Source organism: Camelina sativa, chromosome 16, assembly GCF_000633955.1.
Source record: "Camelina sativa cultivar DH55 chromosome 16, Cs, whole genome shotgun sequence".
Lineage (NCBI taxonomy): Eukaryota > Viridiplantae > Streptophyta > Magnoliopsida > Brassicales > Brassicaceae > Camelina > Camelina sativa.
In genome coordinates, this window is record NC_025700.1 from 17,110,260 (window position 1) to 17,126,284 (window position 16,025).

Genomic DNA, 16,025 nt, shown 5'->3' on the forward strand with positions numbered 1-16,025 from the left:
ACCAAAAGTGATAGCAAAGCTTCGAGTGAGTGTAAGGGCATCGTCGACGTTAACAAGGCCAAGTGATGAATCCTCTTTCTCATCATCATCTTCTTCTCCTTGTAAAAGGAGAAAACTAAGTGGCTATTCTTGGGTAGGTGATGAAAAATCAAACCTCTAATTAAAACGTGTGGGGGAGTAAAGAAACAAAACCTAGAAAGAAAGAAGAAACCTCTTATGGTCAAGTAGGGTATATTTTTTTTTATAACAAGTACATAAATAATAAGGGAGTGATGGAGAGACGATTCTAAGAAGTTAAAGTAAAAGTGTTTATTGNCTTCTTTGCTTACAAGATCGATCCTTTGGGAACCTTTCTCGGGTTCTTTATTTCCCATGCCACTGAGATTATACTCTCCAACATCAAAGGTAACGTGACCTATAATGTTTGTATGATGACTAACATAATGTCACACATTGGGTTGGTTTCTAACAAACAACAATGTTAAGTACAGAAGCTAGCTTTCTTGAGTACTGGCCATCGAGTATAGCCGCAGCTGCGATTCTTTGTGTAGCAAACGAGCTCCCTTCTCTATCCTCTGTTGTAAATCCCCACCNAGAGTTAATGAAATAGTTTTGGCTACAACTTTTATGGAAAGGGTAAGTAAATTTGGTTTTGGGGGGTTGGTTGGTTGGTTGGTTGGATGGGAGAGACAAAGCTCATCATTAATGGCATTTGCAGATTCCCAAGAAAAGCAAATGAGTGAGTGTAGACCACACGTGTAAGAGAAGAAAATGATCATGTGAGTGAGTGTGTGCGCGTGTGAGAGAGAGGGAGCATTTGCATTAGAGTCCGTCGCAGAACATGTACTGATGGATAAGACAGGGGGGAGCGTTTGCAAAAGATTTTTGAGTGGAGAGCTCTTTGTCTTAATGGATCGCAGCAGTTTATGGACCCCCTCACCTCAGCTAAAAAAAAAATCAAGCTGCGAGTATATATTTGTTTTTTTCTTTTGATTTTAAGATTTTTGATTCCTTTGTGTGCGACTTCACGTGCCGGAGGCGTGTGTCTCACGTGTTTGTTTGTTTTTTTTTCTCTTCAAATTTATTATCTTTGGCGGGAAATTTTGTGGTTTTGATTTTTATACGTATTTCGTGGACTCCAAATGAGTTTTGCCACGATGCGTTTTCGTAACGTATGCACGCGTGTAAGGTTTCACGTGTGTATGTATGTGTTTTCTTTTAATTCGTTTCTAAAAAGATTAAATTTTATATATAATTGTTTTCCATTATATAACAGTGGTCGTGGACAAGGTTAATAGACGTGAGAGAGGATAATTCGAGTGGTGAGAAACTGACTTTTGGTGTGGCCTGTGGGGAGCACATTGCACAATTACAAAACATGTGAACATGTGAGTTGTGGATCGAGTATATGTTTTATTATACGACGAACGTATAAAGACAAAAAGATAAAAATGTATTTCATTTTACGACAAAAAAAATGTTGTAAGTGTCAAAAAAACAGCAGTAAAAAAAAAACAAAAGAAGTGGTTTCATGTCACGTAGATTAATTTCTTCCTTTGGTTTTAGTAAAAAGAGGAACAAACAATTAATAGGAGCAGTAGAAATGTAGAATACATGTGAGGTTGATCTGTCTTCATGTCAGAGAAAGTGGTCTCACACAACAAAACCATAACGTAGCTACACCGGTCTATCTCTCTCGAACCCCTCAAACATCAGCCCCTCAAAATACCCATATCTTTGACTATCCACATATACACATGTGCGCACACGATTCTACAAGTAAAAGGGGAATAAGAAGTGAAGGAAAAAATAAAACATTCATGAAAGTGTGTTTTTTTAGTCTTATAAGTTATAACTAAACTAAGTTAGTTTGTTTGAGTTTGTGCCGACAGAGGTGAACCCCACGTCGAGAAAAATGTCTTCANGGAATACATGTGAGGTTGATCTGTCTTCATGTCAGAGAAAGTGGTCTCACACCACAAAACCATAACGTAGCTACACCGTTCTATCTCTCTCGAACCCCTCAAACATCAGCCCCTCAAGATACCCATATCTTTGACTATCCACATATACACATGTGCGCACACGATTCTACAAGTAAAAGGGGAATAAGAAGTGAAAGAAAATAAATAAAACATTCATGAAAGTGTGTTTTTTTTGTCTTATAACTAAACTAGTTAAGTAAAGTTTGTTTGAGTTTGTGCCGACAGAGGTGAACCCCACGTCGAGAAAAATGTCTTCATCCACTTAATTCTAATTAATTAGTTTAACATTGTATATAACGTGACTTTTTTATTTTAAATCAACGAGACAACGACATTATATGATCGTTCTCCAATGAACTAATCACGCGTCTCATATATGCTTTACACTAAATCTCATCACTTCCTTACTTATCTATCGGATGTTACAACGTAATCTACTTTTTATATCTTCATGACGCTCCTCTTCTCTGTTTATATATATTATTTTAGTTTACATCAGTACATCACTTTTCCCATTTTTCAACCATACACTGATATTGACATACACTGTTACCAGATTTTGAAACTGTTGCACTCAAATGTACGTAAGGAAATGTGTTAGCTTTTTTACTCCCGTACTTGTCATCAGTATTTACTATTTATTAGCTTTTCTTTTTCTTTTACAAAAAAGTTGGCATGATTTATAAAAAATTCATGACACATGAATTATGAATATAAATGGTATGTTTTCTTGTAAGAGCATCAATATGATATGACAACCTGAGACTGAACCAGATGGACTTATAAATAAATACGTACAAAATAACTATTACAAAAAAAAAACTATACAAAAACAGCTTTATATATAGAAGAAAGAATAGAAGCTTCACTTCACCCACTACTATTTAATCTAAACATGAAGCAAAAGTAAAAGAGAGACTATGGATGGTTAGGGTGATTAGCAACTGCTAATTATAAATAAATAATTAGCAGCCCACGCATTTGGATATATCAATCATCGGGATTACATCCATCATTGTTTATTAAACTATTTTAATTACTTTAATCCTCTTTCTGGTTTTGATTAGGACACAAAAGGGACCGAAGCTTATATATCCAGCGTATAAAGACATTCATCTTTTAATTACTATCTCCTGTATATTAAAACAGAAACATTGTTCAAGAAAAGCTGACGTATGGTCTGAGAGTTCTATGTCTAATTTATTACTTGTCCTTAATATTCTATAATATTACATAAAACTGTCATTGCTATTCAATTTATTTATATACTCAATATTTTATTCTTATAAATTCTAAAATTGGTAAATATTATTCAAATATTTAAAAATATTATCCCCAACATGTTTTCGAAATTATTTTCAAAACCTATGTATTATAATATAATAAAAAATATAACAAGAGATGTAAAAAATATAAATAATATTATTTCTTATTGTTTAAAATTTTCTGACCAAAAAAAAATTGAAATTAATTTTGAATAATAGATATTAGAAAATCTTTAAAAACAATTTGACGCCATCTTAAATTTATTTTAAACTATGAAATATTTAAACTTATGCAAATCCTAATTTTCAGTTTTCCATATAGAAAATTTCTGATATATAAGATTAACTTATATTAAAGATTCCTTAATTTCAAATAACATAATAAAAATTATAAAATCAGATATATTTTAATATTATTTCTTTAAAATTTTGAGCTATGGGTTTTTATAGATAAAAAAATATTATACCCCTTATGGAGTATGGCTACTGGGACGGGTTTGACCTGCTTAAGAATTTAGGTCATTCGTTTCGAGAATTTTAATATTTTTGATGGTTTTTATCCATTTAATAATTTACAAGTTTTATACTCTGATTAATCACTAATTTGGTAAACGTTAGATTCATGTATGTTGTTTTGTGAATCTTAATTTTATGCTGAAACCTTTATTATTTCAAAAATCACAAACTGAATGAAACCAAACTAATATAAGTTTGAACTGTAATTGATTTAACAAAGAATTATATCTATAAATGTAACTCTACCTATAAATAATATAAAACAAAACTTATAATAAACATAGTTTCTGAAAACATAGTACCTACTCTTGATTAATCCTTGTCTTGTTTCACTTATTTTGGTACACGCGTTTGCCATTAATTGCATACCTTTTAATTAACGCATGAAATATCTAAACGCCCTTAATTTATCAAACAGAACATACATTTTTCTTATTGAAAATGGATAATGACATCTGATGGCCTGATGGGAATGGGATAGAGACAAAAAAATAATGAAATTATATGACAGTATTTGCATTCATTATATAGCTTATAGAAAAATGGATTTATCAGTATCACATTACATACACATGTATGTGAGTATGTATTGTGTATATTCATTATATAGCTTATAGAAAAATGGATTTATCAGTATCACATTACATACACATGTATGTGAGTATGTATTGTGTATATAGGCGCATGTAGATCATGTTGATGCGAGTAGGAATATAATCAGAAAGACTTCGCTTTATTCTCAACTAGTGTTAAAAGGTGAAGAATCCTAGGAGTAGGTTTTTCAAAATAACTTTGCGTACATACATAGAAATATAACCAACCCAAATCCTATTTCATATCTACCTATTTCGATAATGTCTTCATTATACTCTACATTTATGTTAAAAGTTAAAACTTTATATGCGACTTAATTACCTCTCCGAGTACCACTAATCATTAATCAAGTACGTAATGAGCTTTAAGCACATACAAAAGCATAGTTTTACACTTATTCTTGAAGTGAAGCAAAAGAAAAAACAAGGAAATTAAGAGGGGAATATATGCTAGAACATGTAGAAACAAAGTTTGCACATTGATTCTTCTTTCTTTTGCCTTTAGTCTCTTTAGAGAAGAAGATACACTATATATTCATTAAAATAATCAAACTTTGGATGCTTGAAAAGTAGAAAGAAATATAAAAGTGATGAGAGGATATTTTTAGAGAAGGGAATCATTAAAATAGACAAAGAAAGAGAGAAGAAGAATACAATGGTGGCATGGCCCGACCCGTAGGGGCGTGAGAGAGTGAGTGAACTTAGTAGTTTCTCGAGGGAGCGTCTCTCATTTGTTGTTTACTTTAGAAAATTTTCGTGGGTTTGCTTTTTGTTGTTTATGGTCACAAACCAAGATATTTTAGTCACTGTTGCACTTTCATTTCTCTAGTGGACTACAACGACGTCTCCTCCTCCTTACCAAAGTCCTTTGTTTCATCATCAAAACACTCTTCACCTAATCCGACCTATTCATGTTATTTCAAGGATACTCGCACACACACGTGTGAATCAAAAGCTCGAACTAGAATTAGAATATAGTTTTGATTCGTTTCGATTAATGCAAAGAGTGCATCGGGGAAAGGAGGATGAACGTGAGAGAAAGGAAATGAGCATAAAAGAAAAGCAAATAGCATTGAGCACAGTGACTGAAAGCAATAAAGTAAGATTGTAAGTTTCATTTTTTCAGATTGAAATTTTTTTTTTTACAGAGATTTCAGCAAAGGGATGAGAAAGTATAAAGTTGAAAGCGAAAGGCATTTTTATTTTTCATGGGGCGAAAGCAAAAGCGGATTAGAGAGACGAAAGGTGGTTTTAGCTAAAGAAAGACAAAAAGGAATGTAACACTCTTTTAGATTTGACGTTAAAGAAGCTTGCGAATGTGACTCTGTAGGAGCCATATCAATACATTGAATCCACATCATAACTAAATTATTCATTCCTCTATTCACCATGCTTACTAAGACTCACCAAGGCATAGTTGTGATTGGGCTAGGATTTGGGAAAGGGCTAAAGAACCATTTGTAAAGTCCATGGACTTGATTCTTAATCTGCAAGATTCACTTATCCCAAGTCTTAACTAGTTCAACCCATCCAAATTCCATTACAGCCTTAAGTTTCAGATGAGTTTAAACAAAAGAAAATGTAAATGTTGACCTTTTTATCAGTATGTACGTCCCTAAACATGTATTGTTTTGGTTCAGATTTGATATATAGAGGAAAACACTGACACACTCTGTGTTCTTGTCAACACCACAATTCAATCTCTGCAACAAGAAAAATCTCTAATCTTCTTACCCTGAAGCGAATCGAATTTACACATAGCATCGGGTCTAGGTACTTCTCGGGATAGTAGCGACTTACTCTTTTTACTGTGTTTCATTGAACAAATCCTTCAACAGCCCTCATGTGTCACCGAGTTGCAACCTCTTTCTCTCCTGCTTCAGCTGTGACACAAAACTATCTTAAAATCACATGACAACGCATATATTACATTTATTACTTTGGTAGTGACACTTACCACAGTCTTTACTCGATCATTGGCAGTACGGGTTCCTCCAAAGACAGAATAAGAATCATAAGGGCTACGAACCAACACTTCGTTTATTACCAGAATGTTTTTGTTATCCCAACGTGCAGGAAGCCTGGAGAATGCAGCATCACATAACATTCAATCAAAAAGAGTACATGTTGCAAAATCAATAGAATGATTATCAGCATAAGCATACATCCATTTGTCACAACCAGTTCTTAACTGCCCAATGAAGAAACCTACACAACATAAGTAGCCTAAAACCATGTCACATTCATTATAAGCAAACTCACACAACGGTAGCAAAAACTACCTACTTACTGTCTTTGGAAATTATACTACATAACCACATTTTGTTATTTCAGAAGTGTTATGACAAGTAGTCCAACATAAGAAAATTCACTAGTAAAGACGTGTGATTTGATAGCTAAAACAACTGAAGCAAGGCTAAAGATAAAGTCGACTCATAGTAGAACAAATATATATAGTCCCAAACAAGCTTGCATCTTCTGAAACCACAAGCAATAAAAACGCAATGCCATGAAAAGAATGACAATTGACAACTCTAGTAAACATCTGAGATTTGATCCTAATTTACAGGCAGCAACAACTTAAGCAAGGCTTAAGACACATTCGACCTTAGTGCTAATATATAGTCTCAAAAAGCTTGCATTTCCTTGAAACCAAGATCAATACTAACACTAAATTGGCTTCAGATTCAGAAACTAAAGAACTCACAGCTTGCTTCAGATCCAGACCTCGTTGCAAACAGAAGCAAAAGCTAATTAACAATCAAATAGTAGCAGTAAAACTGTAACTAATCCAGGCTAAACCAAGAACTTCTTCACACAAGAACTAGCCTAAATCATAACAAGGTTCGATTGTATCATCATCAACTCAATATAAAGAACCAAAAAGATCCTTACGTCTTAGAAATCGCGTCAAAGATCATCTGCGCCTCTGCGGTAACACCAACACCAAATTTCTCGACATCTCTGCATAACACATTATCAAAATCAGAGCTAAATTTCGTAACAATCATAGAAGATTAACACAACAAAATTGCAACAAGTTATCACCTAATGCCATTAACTTCTTTCTTTATGAGTTCATCAAGATTAGCCAAAGGTTTCTTAGCTAGCGGATCCTTAACTCTCCCCAGATCCTTCAGCTCGGTTATGTAATTCGCATTCACCATCCGTAAGGTCTTCGATTCGAGAGGTTTAGGCTTCGTTCCTTCTTGTAAGTCCACTAAATCCGTCAAGGAAACCGCAAAAGTCCAAACAAAAGATGATGAAATCAAGAAGAAGAAGTAGCAGAGATGAGAAAACTACGAGATGCGGAGTACTGATTTCGTAAAAAAAAAAAAGGATATCGAACATGGCGAAGTTGGGAACAGAATCATATGCCAAGACGATTCCATTGAACTCGTCTCCAGTGGTCAACTTGACAGCGTATACCTTCCCCAACGCGAATTTATCGCCTTCTCTTCCAACGTCGTCTTTAGCCACCGTAGCTCTTGCTGATTTCATGGCGGCGAACGACCTCTCTCCGGCGGTTTCTAAAATCGCGGGTTTTGAAATGTGACGGTTGAAAAATATCTTTGGCTTCACGTTAAAATGGACAATAACAAACTATAACCGTAAACGGGCCTCTGCATTCAACTTTATAAGCCCATATAAAACTGCCCTGGATCGTTACTATTTGAGCTATTACCGGCCCCTAATAGATCGAATGGCCCAATTATTATTATTTTTTCCTAGCTAAAGTTATTTTTAGACCACTTCACTAAGTTTTGTATAAGACTACTAGGGTATGTGTTTTTTCGTATTAAATGAAGAAATTTTCTACTATTCTCAAAAGATATTATTATATTTTGGTAGAATTGAATTTTAGTTACTTAATAGTAAGATGTTTATGCTAAAAATTATAAGATGAAGATGAAGTGGTCAATGTGGCATAAATTAAACTAATCATTGTTATTTTTGTCAAAAGGAAAATGGGAAGCTGGTGAGCTACTACATCACCATTATCTCCTGTCACTACTTTTAATTTTTCAAATCTTCAGTGTCAGTCTTGAATGTTGGTTCTAAATCTTTACTAGATTTTATTGATAATATATATATATATATATATATATATTTATTTGAATTTATTTAACCACACTTTCTTGTTAGTGTCTATAAGGCGATCTTTCTTTGGCTAATAATTGTTTCACATAAAGGGTGTAGTGTTAAAGTTAAACTTAATTGTTAACTTTGTAAAAATCGATTATATATTTGTTTGTAAGATATTAGTTATTTTCCAAACTTTTTTGTTTTTGTTTCGTTTTGGATCTCGGGTTAAAACCTAAAAATCTATGATAATTTAGTTATTTAAAACATTAATATTAGACCAAAAAAAAAAAATCTCAAAATAATATTAGACAATTATGTTTGAAATAATTTTTTTAAAAAAAATCAAACACTATTCCTCCAATTCCATGATGACTGGTTTGGCTAACAAGTAACAATTATAAATGGTCGGAAAGAGGAGGGCACATGGAAGAATGGGATGGACCGAGGTTAACGGGGATGAAGACAACAAGTCGAACCACTCATTGCAAACCTCTCCTAGAGCACATCTTTGATCACATGATATTTGAGCCGTCCATCTTGCACATGGGTTTTCACATTATAATGTTTGTTTCCACTCTATATATTATCATTTAACAGCTATTGATTATGATGTGGTGGACAATTATTATCTTACAAAGTCTTGGTTTGCGGATTTAAATTTCAAGAAGAGTTAGTAATTTTATAAGTAAGCTTTTTCATCCACAAATTTGTTTTTTTACGTTAATTATGCAAACTATATGTCATTTACCCCAATATTTAGAAAATGATAATGTTGTATTCTTAATTGATTTGGTAATGCAAAACGCATGATACGGAATTCTTATTTTTGAATTTGAAATATAAATTTGTTGGGCCAAAACCACCTTTACCAAATTACTATTTTTTTGGTTTATTGCTCTGCCTCTCAAAATTTTTACCGTCTAGTAAAATGATTGAAAATCATTACATGTTTAGTGGGTTAAAATCATCTCCGCGTTGGCACCATTAAATCATTGAAGCCGTACAAAAGTTACCACCTCTTTAAACAAATTGTGTCAAGTGTCATACTTTACTAATTTCATCTTAACAGTGATAAGTCTTTATTTGATCTACATTACATGCTTATACGTGTCACTTTATTATAAGATTTTTTTAATTAACCTAAATCAAGTTTCATCGCGGCACGTTGATATATTATCTTGACTTGGACCATTTTCAGTGGACACTGACAATTATACCCTGACACACGCAAGCAACAAAGAATGCTATCGAGGCACCGCACCAAGGGCTAATTTCGTCATTTCCTATCTGAGTAAAGCCATCAGAGTCTCTGGCCAATTTCAGACTGGGCCACTCACTGATCAAAAGGCAACTTGCTCCTCCACCACAAGCCACAACAAAGTTATATAATTTAGTAGTATATCTAACATCCAAGATTAATTGTACAAAGTACAAACATATCAATTACTAATTACCATAGCAAAATTAAACATCACTTCGACATTTTAAATCCTTACAATAACTCAAAAGTTAGTGGATTCTTATGTCAAAAACCAAAACTAAAATTTGGCATATATTCATAGACTAATATTTTATAATGTTCTTTTCGCAAAAAAAATAAAGAACCTATTTTACAACTGTATGAATAATACTGAAAAAGTGAATTATAGCATAACAACAGCATTGACATGGATAGATTAATTATTAATAAAAAAAAAAAAATTAAGTAAAATATGTATCCATGGTCCAAAACCATTGAACCACTCGTCTCGTCTCTTCCACATAAAACAAGAACAACCACCAAAAAACGATGTGACATATACTTACAAACAAACAAGAAGACCATATCAAATAATCAGAGCAACAAAAAATAGAAGAAGACGCAAGATTTGTTTCCATGATCCTGAAATGGGATTAAAAGAGCAACATAATTGTCTGAATCAGAGGAAGATCATAGGTTTTTTAGTCTTAGCTTTTATACCAATAGCTCTGTTTCGACTCTGTTTTAATAATCCATTCTCCTCCATTGATGACACCTCTCTCCAAGACTCTTCATCTCACGTGGTCATCACTAGCTTCTCTTCTTCTTCTCCTCAAGGTAACATCGAACTTATTCAATACTTTTGTGTAGATGCAAAACACAATGGTTTAAACTATAGAATTGTTGTCTAAATCTGCAGAAGAAGATACTCAAGAGAGTATTGATCGTGTAAAGGACGAATCTTCATGCGATTATACGCAAGGGAAATGGGTCAGGGACGCGATTGGTCCACTCTACAATGGTTCAACCTGCGGAACAATTAAAGATGGTCAGAACTGTTTCCGCCATGGTAGGCCTGATTCCGGTTATCTTTATTGGAAATGGAAACCGAACCAATGCGATATACCGAGATTCGACGCAAACCGGTTTCTTGATCTTATGAGAGATAAGCATCTAGCTTTTATCGGTGACTCCATGGCTAGAAACCAGCTTGAGTCTCTTATGTGCTTGCTCTCTACAGTCTCTAGTCCTGATCTTGTGTATAGAAACGGAGACGACAATAAATTCAGAAGATGGCGTTTCGAATCTCACAACGTCACGGTCTCGGTTTACTGGTCCCCGTTTTTGGTGGCCGGTTTAGAGAAATCGGGAAACTTGGACCACAATGTATTGCACCTAGACCGCGTGGATGAGAGATGGGGCAAGGATTTAGAACGTATTGATACTGTCGTTGTCTCAGTGGGACATTGGTTTCTGCATCCGGCGGTTTACTACGAGTCCGGTTCGGTTTTGGGATGTCATTCTTGTGAAGCAAGCAACTGTACCGAGGTAGGGTTTTACGATGTGTTTAGAAAAGCGATAAGAACAACGTTGAAAGCGGTGGCTAGAAGTCGCCGTGAGGTGATCTTGACGACGTTCTCGCCGTCACATTTCGAAGGCCGGCCTTGGGATAGTCTCGGTGCGTGTAATATGACAGAGCCGTACGAAGGGAAGGTATTAGAAGGTTTGGACTTGGACATGCGCCAAATAGAGATGGAGGAGTTTACAGCAGCTAAAGCGGCCGCGGGGGAGGTGAGGTTAGAGGCGTTGGACGTGACGGCTATGTCGGTGTTGAGACCAGACGGACATCCTGGCCCGTACATGTACCCGTTCCCATTCAAGAACGGTGTACCGGAGAGAGTTCATAATGATTGTCTCCATTGGTGTCTGCCTGGACCGGTCGACACGTGGAACGAGATTATGATCGAGATGTTGCGGCGATGGAGGGTCTAAATCATGAACCATGATTGTGGAAGTGATCCTATGACATCATTCATTTAAACGCATATGACAAAAGGCGTAATCATATATATATTTTTTTCGGGATTTCAGAAAGTATAGCTAGGTAGTTTTCTTTTCTTGGTTAGATACGATCGGAAAAAAAAAAAACGCATGAATGATATACTTTCTCTGTTGGTTATTTCTTCCGTTCTTCAAAACGATAGAGATGAGTACACAAATATAGCTGCACAATTTATATTTTTTTCCAATAATTCAAACTAATTAAGTAGTTATATGTCATAGAATTTTTTTTTGGCTTGGAATCTTTTAATTATTGTGCCTTAAACTGTCCATGTACTGATGTACAATAGCCACTAGCATGCTTGTTCTATTATATTAAGGTGTAGATAGCTGTCACTATGATTCGTAGATCATTGATTAATGATGGACCGCGTCTAGAAATTTTTTTTTTTTGTAGTGATGAATATGATGTCATGGCCAAGAACATTGTTAAGAAAGAATATAACATTTGTTCAATTAATTGGTCTATTCAATTTTACTTGCTTATAAGAGGCCTTTGTGGAAGCAAAGCAAGTGGCAACTGGCACGAAAGGGATGGGCACCGTGAATTAAAGAAGATTTTTTAATAATGTTCTATATCCAATTTTGCAGGCATTTTTTGGGTTTTGTATTTGTGGCAGAGCATAAGAGTAAGACCCAGAGATGTGTTTTTTGTCTTTTATTTCTAGCATATGTTTTTTTGTCTTCCAGTACACAATGTTTTTGTCTTTTTAACGAAGAAGAGAATCTTCAATTTTCTTAAGAGTGAACGGTTAAAAAGATTTTGTTAGACAACAGAGTTTTAACTTTTGACCAGCTGTTTATTCTTTTTGCCCTCCCTCTTTCGAGTAACTCTTCTAATTCCTGCCTTTTCTCCACTAAGTTATGTTTGGAACTTATGTTGTTCCCGAACACGTTACTGCTCTCGGTTGTTTGCTAAGATAACTTGTACTAGTTTATAAAATCGTTTCCAAGGTGCTTTTTATAGGTTTGAAATTTTGAATGGTGACAATGGACCAAAGAGATTGATCTTTTTTTGCAACTAATTTGTTTTTATTGTCCTTCCTAAAAAATATCATTGCACACTCGCATAGTATGGGCTTTACCACAATAATACTGAACACATGCGTATGGGCTTTTACCACAGTTTCGTATTAGGCTCATTTGTGTCAAATTCCAGAGCTCATCTAATATTAATTTGTCTCTTTCTACAGCCACATGTACCACACTAGTGAGTAGCCCATATACAGGTATATCAATATATCATCATGTAGTAGAACTCTCTCATTCACATCGAGGTTGCTATACTACGAACAACGAACCACAAAGAGTTTGATACTTTGATTCGTAGAGTATTTCAGGGAGATTTTTTTTTTTTTTTTTTTACCACTATGCAGCCATTGAGAAAGATGGTAACTGGTAAGAAAAACCTATGTACATCGAAAGTAAGATCAAATAAATGATAAAAAAAATATAAGCTAATTGATTAATTGTAAATTGGTTTCTAATTATAAACCTATGACATTTAATTAATGTATATGCTTTTTTATTGAGAACTTATAGTAGTCATATATGAACTTCCTTTCTCGCATTGAATAACTTCAATACATACTGTATATTTACAATAGATTCAAAGCGTGAATACAATAGTCGATCCTTGATTCGGAGATTATTCATTCCATAGAAACATAAGAGAGAGCTCTAGCTATTCAAAGACATGTATATACATTGGGTAGGTTTTGCTTTTCGGACCAAAAAGCCTACTTCAGCAATCTCCCATTGACACTGACCACTTAACACACTCTCACACGCATTTCTTCTTATTCACGCCATAAAAAGAGGAAAGGGGCCAAAAATATATGAACCCTCAATTCTTCTTAAAAATAAATACAGAATACAAAATTCACACAGGACTGTCTTCCTGATTAGTAAGCAATGGAACTTTGTATTCATCTTCTTCGTGATGAATAGTTTTGATGGATTTTCTTTCTTCGTTTGGATACTGTTTTTCTTCGATTTCCTTCAATTGTCCCCAAGACACTGTGTAGTATCCCACACCACCTATGGCTGCTCCTAACACACTGCACCCATGTACCAACAAATACTTAACACTTAATTATTACTCATGCATGATAATCATATGCTAATATAAGTATTTATGAGGATTAATAAATATTTTCACGGACCTCCCGTAATGAAGACTGTTGACGAAGAAGCTGGTGCCAAAGAGTGTTGCCCAAAAGATACCAAAGGGTTTGAATAATGGCACGTAAGAAGGTCCTTTCATTTGGGTGCACTTTACGTGTACACTTGTTCGTATCACACTTCCGAATGTTCCCTGATTTTTATCACATCATCATATTCACTAATATTAGATATGTTTGTTTCGATCGATGACTTTATGTGTAATTAATTATAAAAAAAAATTGAACATGTAGTTTTCTAGTGATAATAGTTATATCACTGCTTGATTCAAATTAACCTTGTGACCAAATGAATGTTTCTAAAAAAATTCAAATGACAGTGAGAGAAAAACAAAATTTACCGTGGCGATAATGAGGTAAAGATCGAAGTTAGGCTGGATCTTCCATGCACTTAGGTCTCTTTCCATATATAACGAGAACATCACACACTGGATCGTCCCAACTATGCTGTAAAACGAAGCCACTTTCATTACATGTGGATACTTTTTTACCGTCCCTGTCTGAAAAAGACAAAAAACAAGAAATATTAACCTCAAAACCAATTAACATGCATAAGCATAATGATGGTTTGGAATATACTATTGTTGAGTACCTGAACAACATTGAAGAGGGAGACAGAAAAAACAGCGGCGGCCAAAAAGATACAGCCGAGAAACCAATTGTCGGGGAGGTTGTAGTAGACCAAAAGTTTAGGGATTGATTTAAGAAAACGAGTTGGGGAAGCAGACGAAGCTGGTCTTATGAAGGGACCTTTGTACAACTCTTCAACAAAAGCTCCGCTTAATGAGATTATTGTTCCCATCATTTTAGCCCTCGTACTTGTGTTTCTCCAATCCAACTTGCTTCTTCTATATATACATAGATGGTTATTATATATATGAAGACGTACATATTACTATTATGTATATATGGAGTTTTATAAATGGTGATGCGAGATGTCTTACCCGAGAACAATAGAGAGTAGGAAGGAGAAGGAAGGGATTTGCAACCCCATTGCACATACGACTATGGGTGAGCTGAAGCTTAGTCCCACAAATGCCAAGTTTTGGAACATAAATATCCTTCACATATGTAAAATGTTGCAATATAATCAGTGCATGTGTATGCATGCATGAATAACATTTCACGTACGTTCAAAATGCATGCAAATGCGTGTGTGCTCGCAAGCGAGCAAACTATTATGACCCAACATATGTCACACAGTTTTTTACAAAAAAAAATTAGTGTAATTACACAAATAAAACATGGTGTGTGTGGTATGTGCCGCTCACAAATAAACGTCACGACTTGGAAAATAAGAGAACATATTAGGCCTAATTGTATTTTATAACCGAGTAAACGGCACGCAATTTTGTTTCTTTTCGATAGATGACGATGCAAATCCATGTCTTAGAATATTCATTAGCTAGTGGTTGAGACAGTACGTTTATAAACATGGACCTTATATATTATTATTTAAATTTAAGGACCACCTAAGTTATTGGTATTGCAAAATACAATAATACTAGTAGAATCTGGTCTGTGTCTCAAAATCTATATGATAGATTTCTAAGAAAACATTAACTAATAAAGAGAGATGGATGTACCCACCCGGTGAAGCCTAGAAAGAAAACACGAACGAGAAGTGGCCAAGAGAAGATAGATTGTTCAGTTCTGCAAGTGTGATAACAACATATAAATCAGAAAAGAATCAAGATTGATTAGTGAAGAGACATTATACTATAATATATAAAGTATGGAACGTAGACCGACCTCTCATTCCTGTGGAAGAAGAAAGAAAAAGGCAGAAGAAGAATAGATCCAAAAGCATTTGTGTAAACGACGAACACAAAAGGACTCATTCCTCCCGTCAACGCCGTCTTTGCCATAATCGTTAGAGCAATAGTGCATGCTTCCATTATCGCCATTGCTACAAACGGCACGAACTCATCCCTTCTAACTTTCAACTCCATCTCTTCTCGTCTAGCCTTTCAAATAAAAACGGCACGATGTCTCCTAGCTCCAAGTATATAGGAAAAAAAGATTAGAGAGGGAGAGAGAGGGAGAGAGAGGGAGAGAGGGAGAGAGAAGAGAGAGAGAGAGGGAGATAGATCTTC

General features: G+C 34.7%; 4 protein-coding genes across 6 annotated transcripts in view; 2 read left to right on the forward strand and 2 right to left on the reverse strand.

Annotated features, from left to right (window-relative positions):
* Nucleotides 1-1,268, forward strand: part of LOC104750866 (cyclin-D1-1-like) — a 2,667-nt gene extending 1,399 nt beyond the window's left edge. The window contains exons 4-5 of one of the 2 annotated variants that reach the window (XM_010472716.2): nt 1-133; nt 719-1,268. The exon at nt 1-133 is cut by the window's left edge and continues 35 nt beyond it. In XM_010472716.2, the coding sequence (XP_010471018.1) occupies nt 1-133; nt 719-739 (154 nt within the window). In that variant the 3' untranslated portion in view covers nt 740-1,268. Of the gene's footprint in view, nt 310-718 lie in introns of those variants that run through there. The other variant, XM_010472715.2, reaches the window with a different exon arrangement.
* LOC104750867 lies at nt 5,877-7,907 on the reverse strand. The gene is made up of 5 exons (XM_019237965.1): nt 7,704-7,907; nt 7,408-7,570; nt 7,255-7,323; nt 6,317-6,440; nt 5,877-6,242 (listed from the first exon to the last, which is right to left on the reverse strand). Exons 1-5 carry the CDS (start codon nt 7,858-7,860, stop codon nt 6,201-6,203), a joined length of 555 nt encoding a protein of 184 aa, XP_019093510.1. The 5' UTR covers nt 7,861-7,907; the 3' UTR covers nt 5,877-6,200.
* Nucleotides 10,163-11,977, forward strand: LOC104750868 (protein ALTERED XYLOGLUCAN 4-like). Its single transcript, XM_010472717.2, has 2 exons — nt 10,163-10,522; nt 10,605-11,977. The coding sequence occupies exons 1-2, from the start codon at nt 10,333-10,335 to the stop codon at nt 11,675-11,677; spliced, it is 1,263 nt and encodes a 420-aa protein (XP_010471019.1). The 5' UTR covers nt 10,163-10,332; the 3' UTR covers nt 11,678-11,977.
* Nucleotides 13,317-16,004, reverse strand: LOC104750869 (WAT1-related protein At1g70260-like). 2 transcript variants are annotated; one of them, XM_019238266.1, is made up of 7 exons: nt 15,682-16,004; nt 15,520-15,582; nt 14,874-14,990; nt 14,522-14,774; nt 14,271-14,429; nt 13,912-14,063; nt 13,317-13,806 (listed from the first exon to the last, which is right to left on the reverse strand). In XM_019238266.1, the coding sequence occupies exons 1-7, from the start codon at nt 15,879-15,881 to the stop codon at nt 13,629-13,631; spliced, it is 1,122 nt and encodes a 373-aa protein (XP_019093811.1). In that variant the 5' UTR covers nt 15,882-16,004; the 3' UTR covers nt 13,317-13,628. The 2 variants fall into 2 exon arrangements, with proteins under 2 accessions (XP_019093811.1, XP_010471020.1); XM_010472718.2 differs by having other exon boundaries at nt 14,522-14,777; nt 15,682-16,002.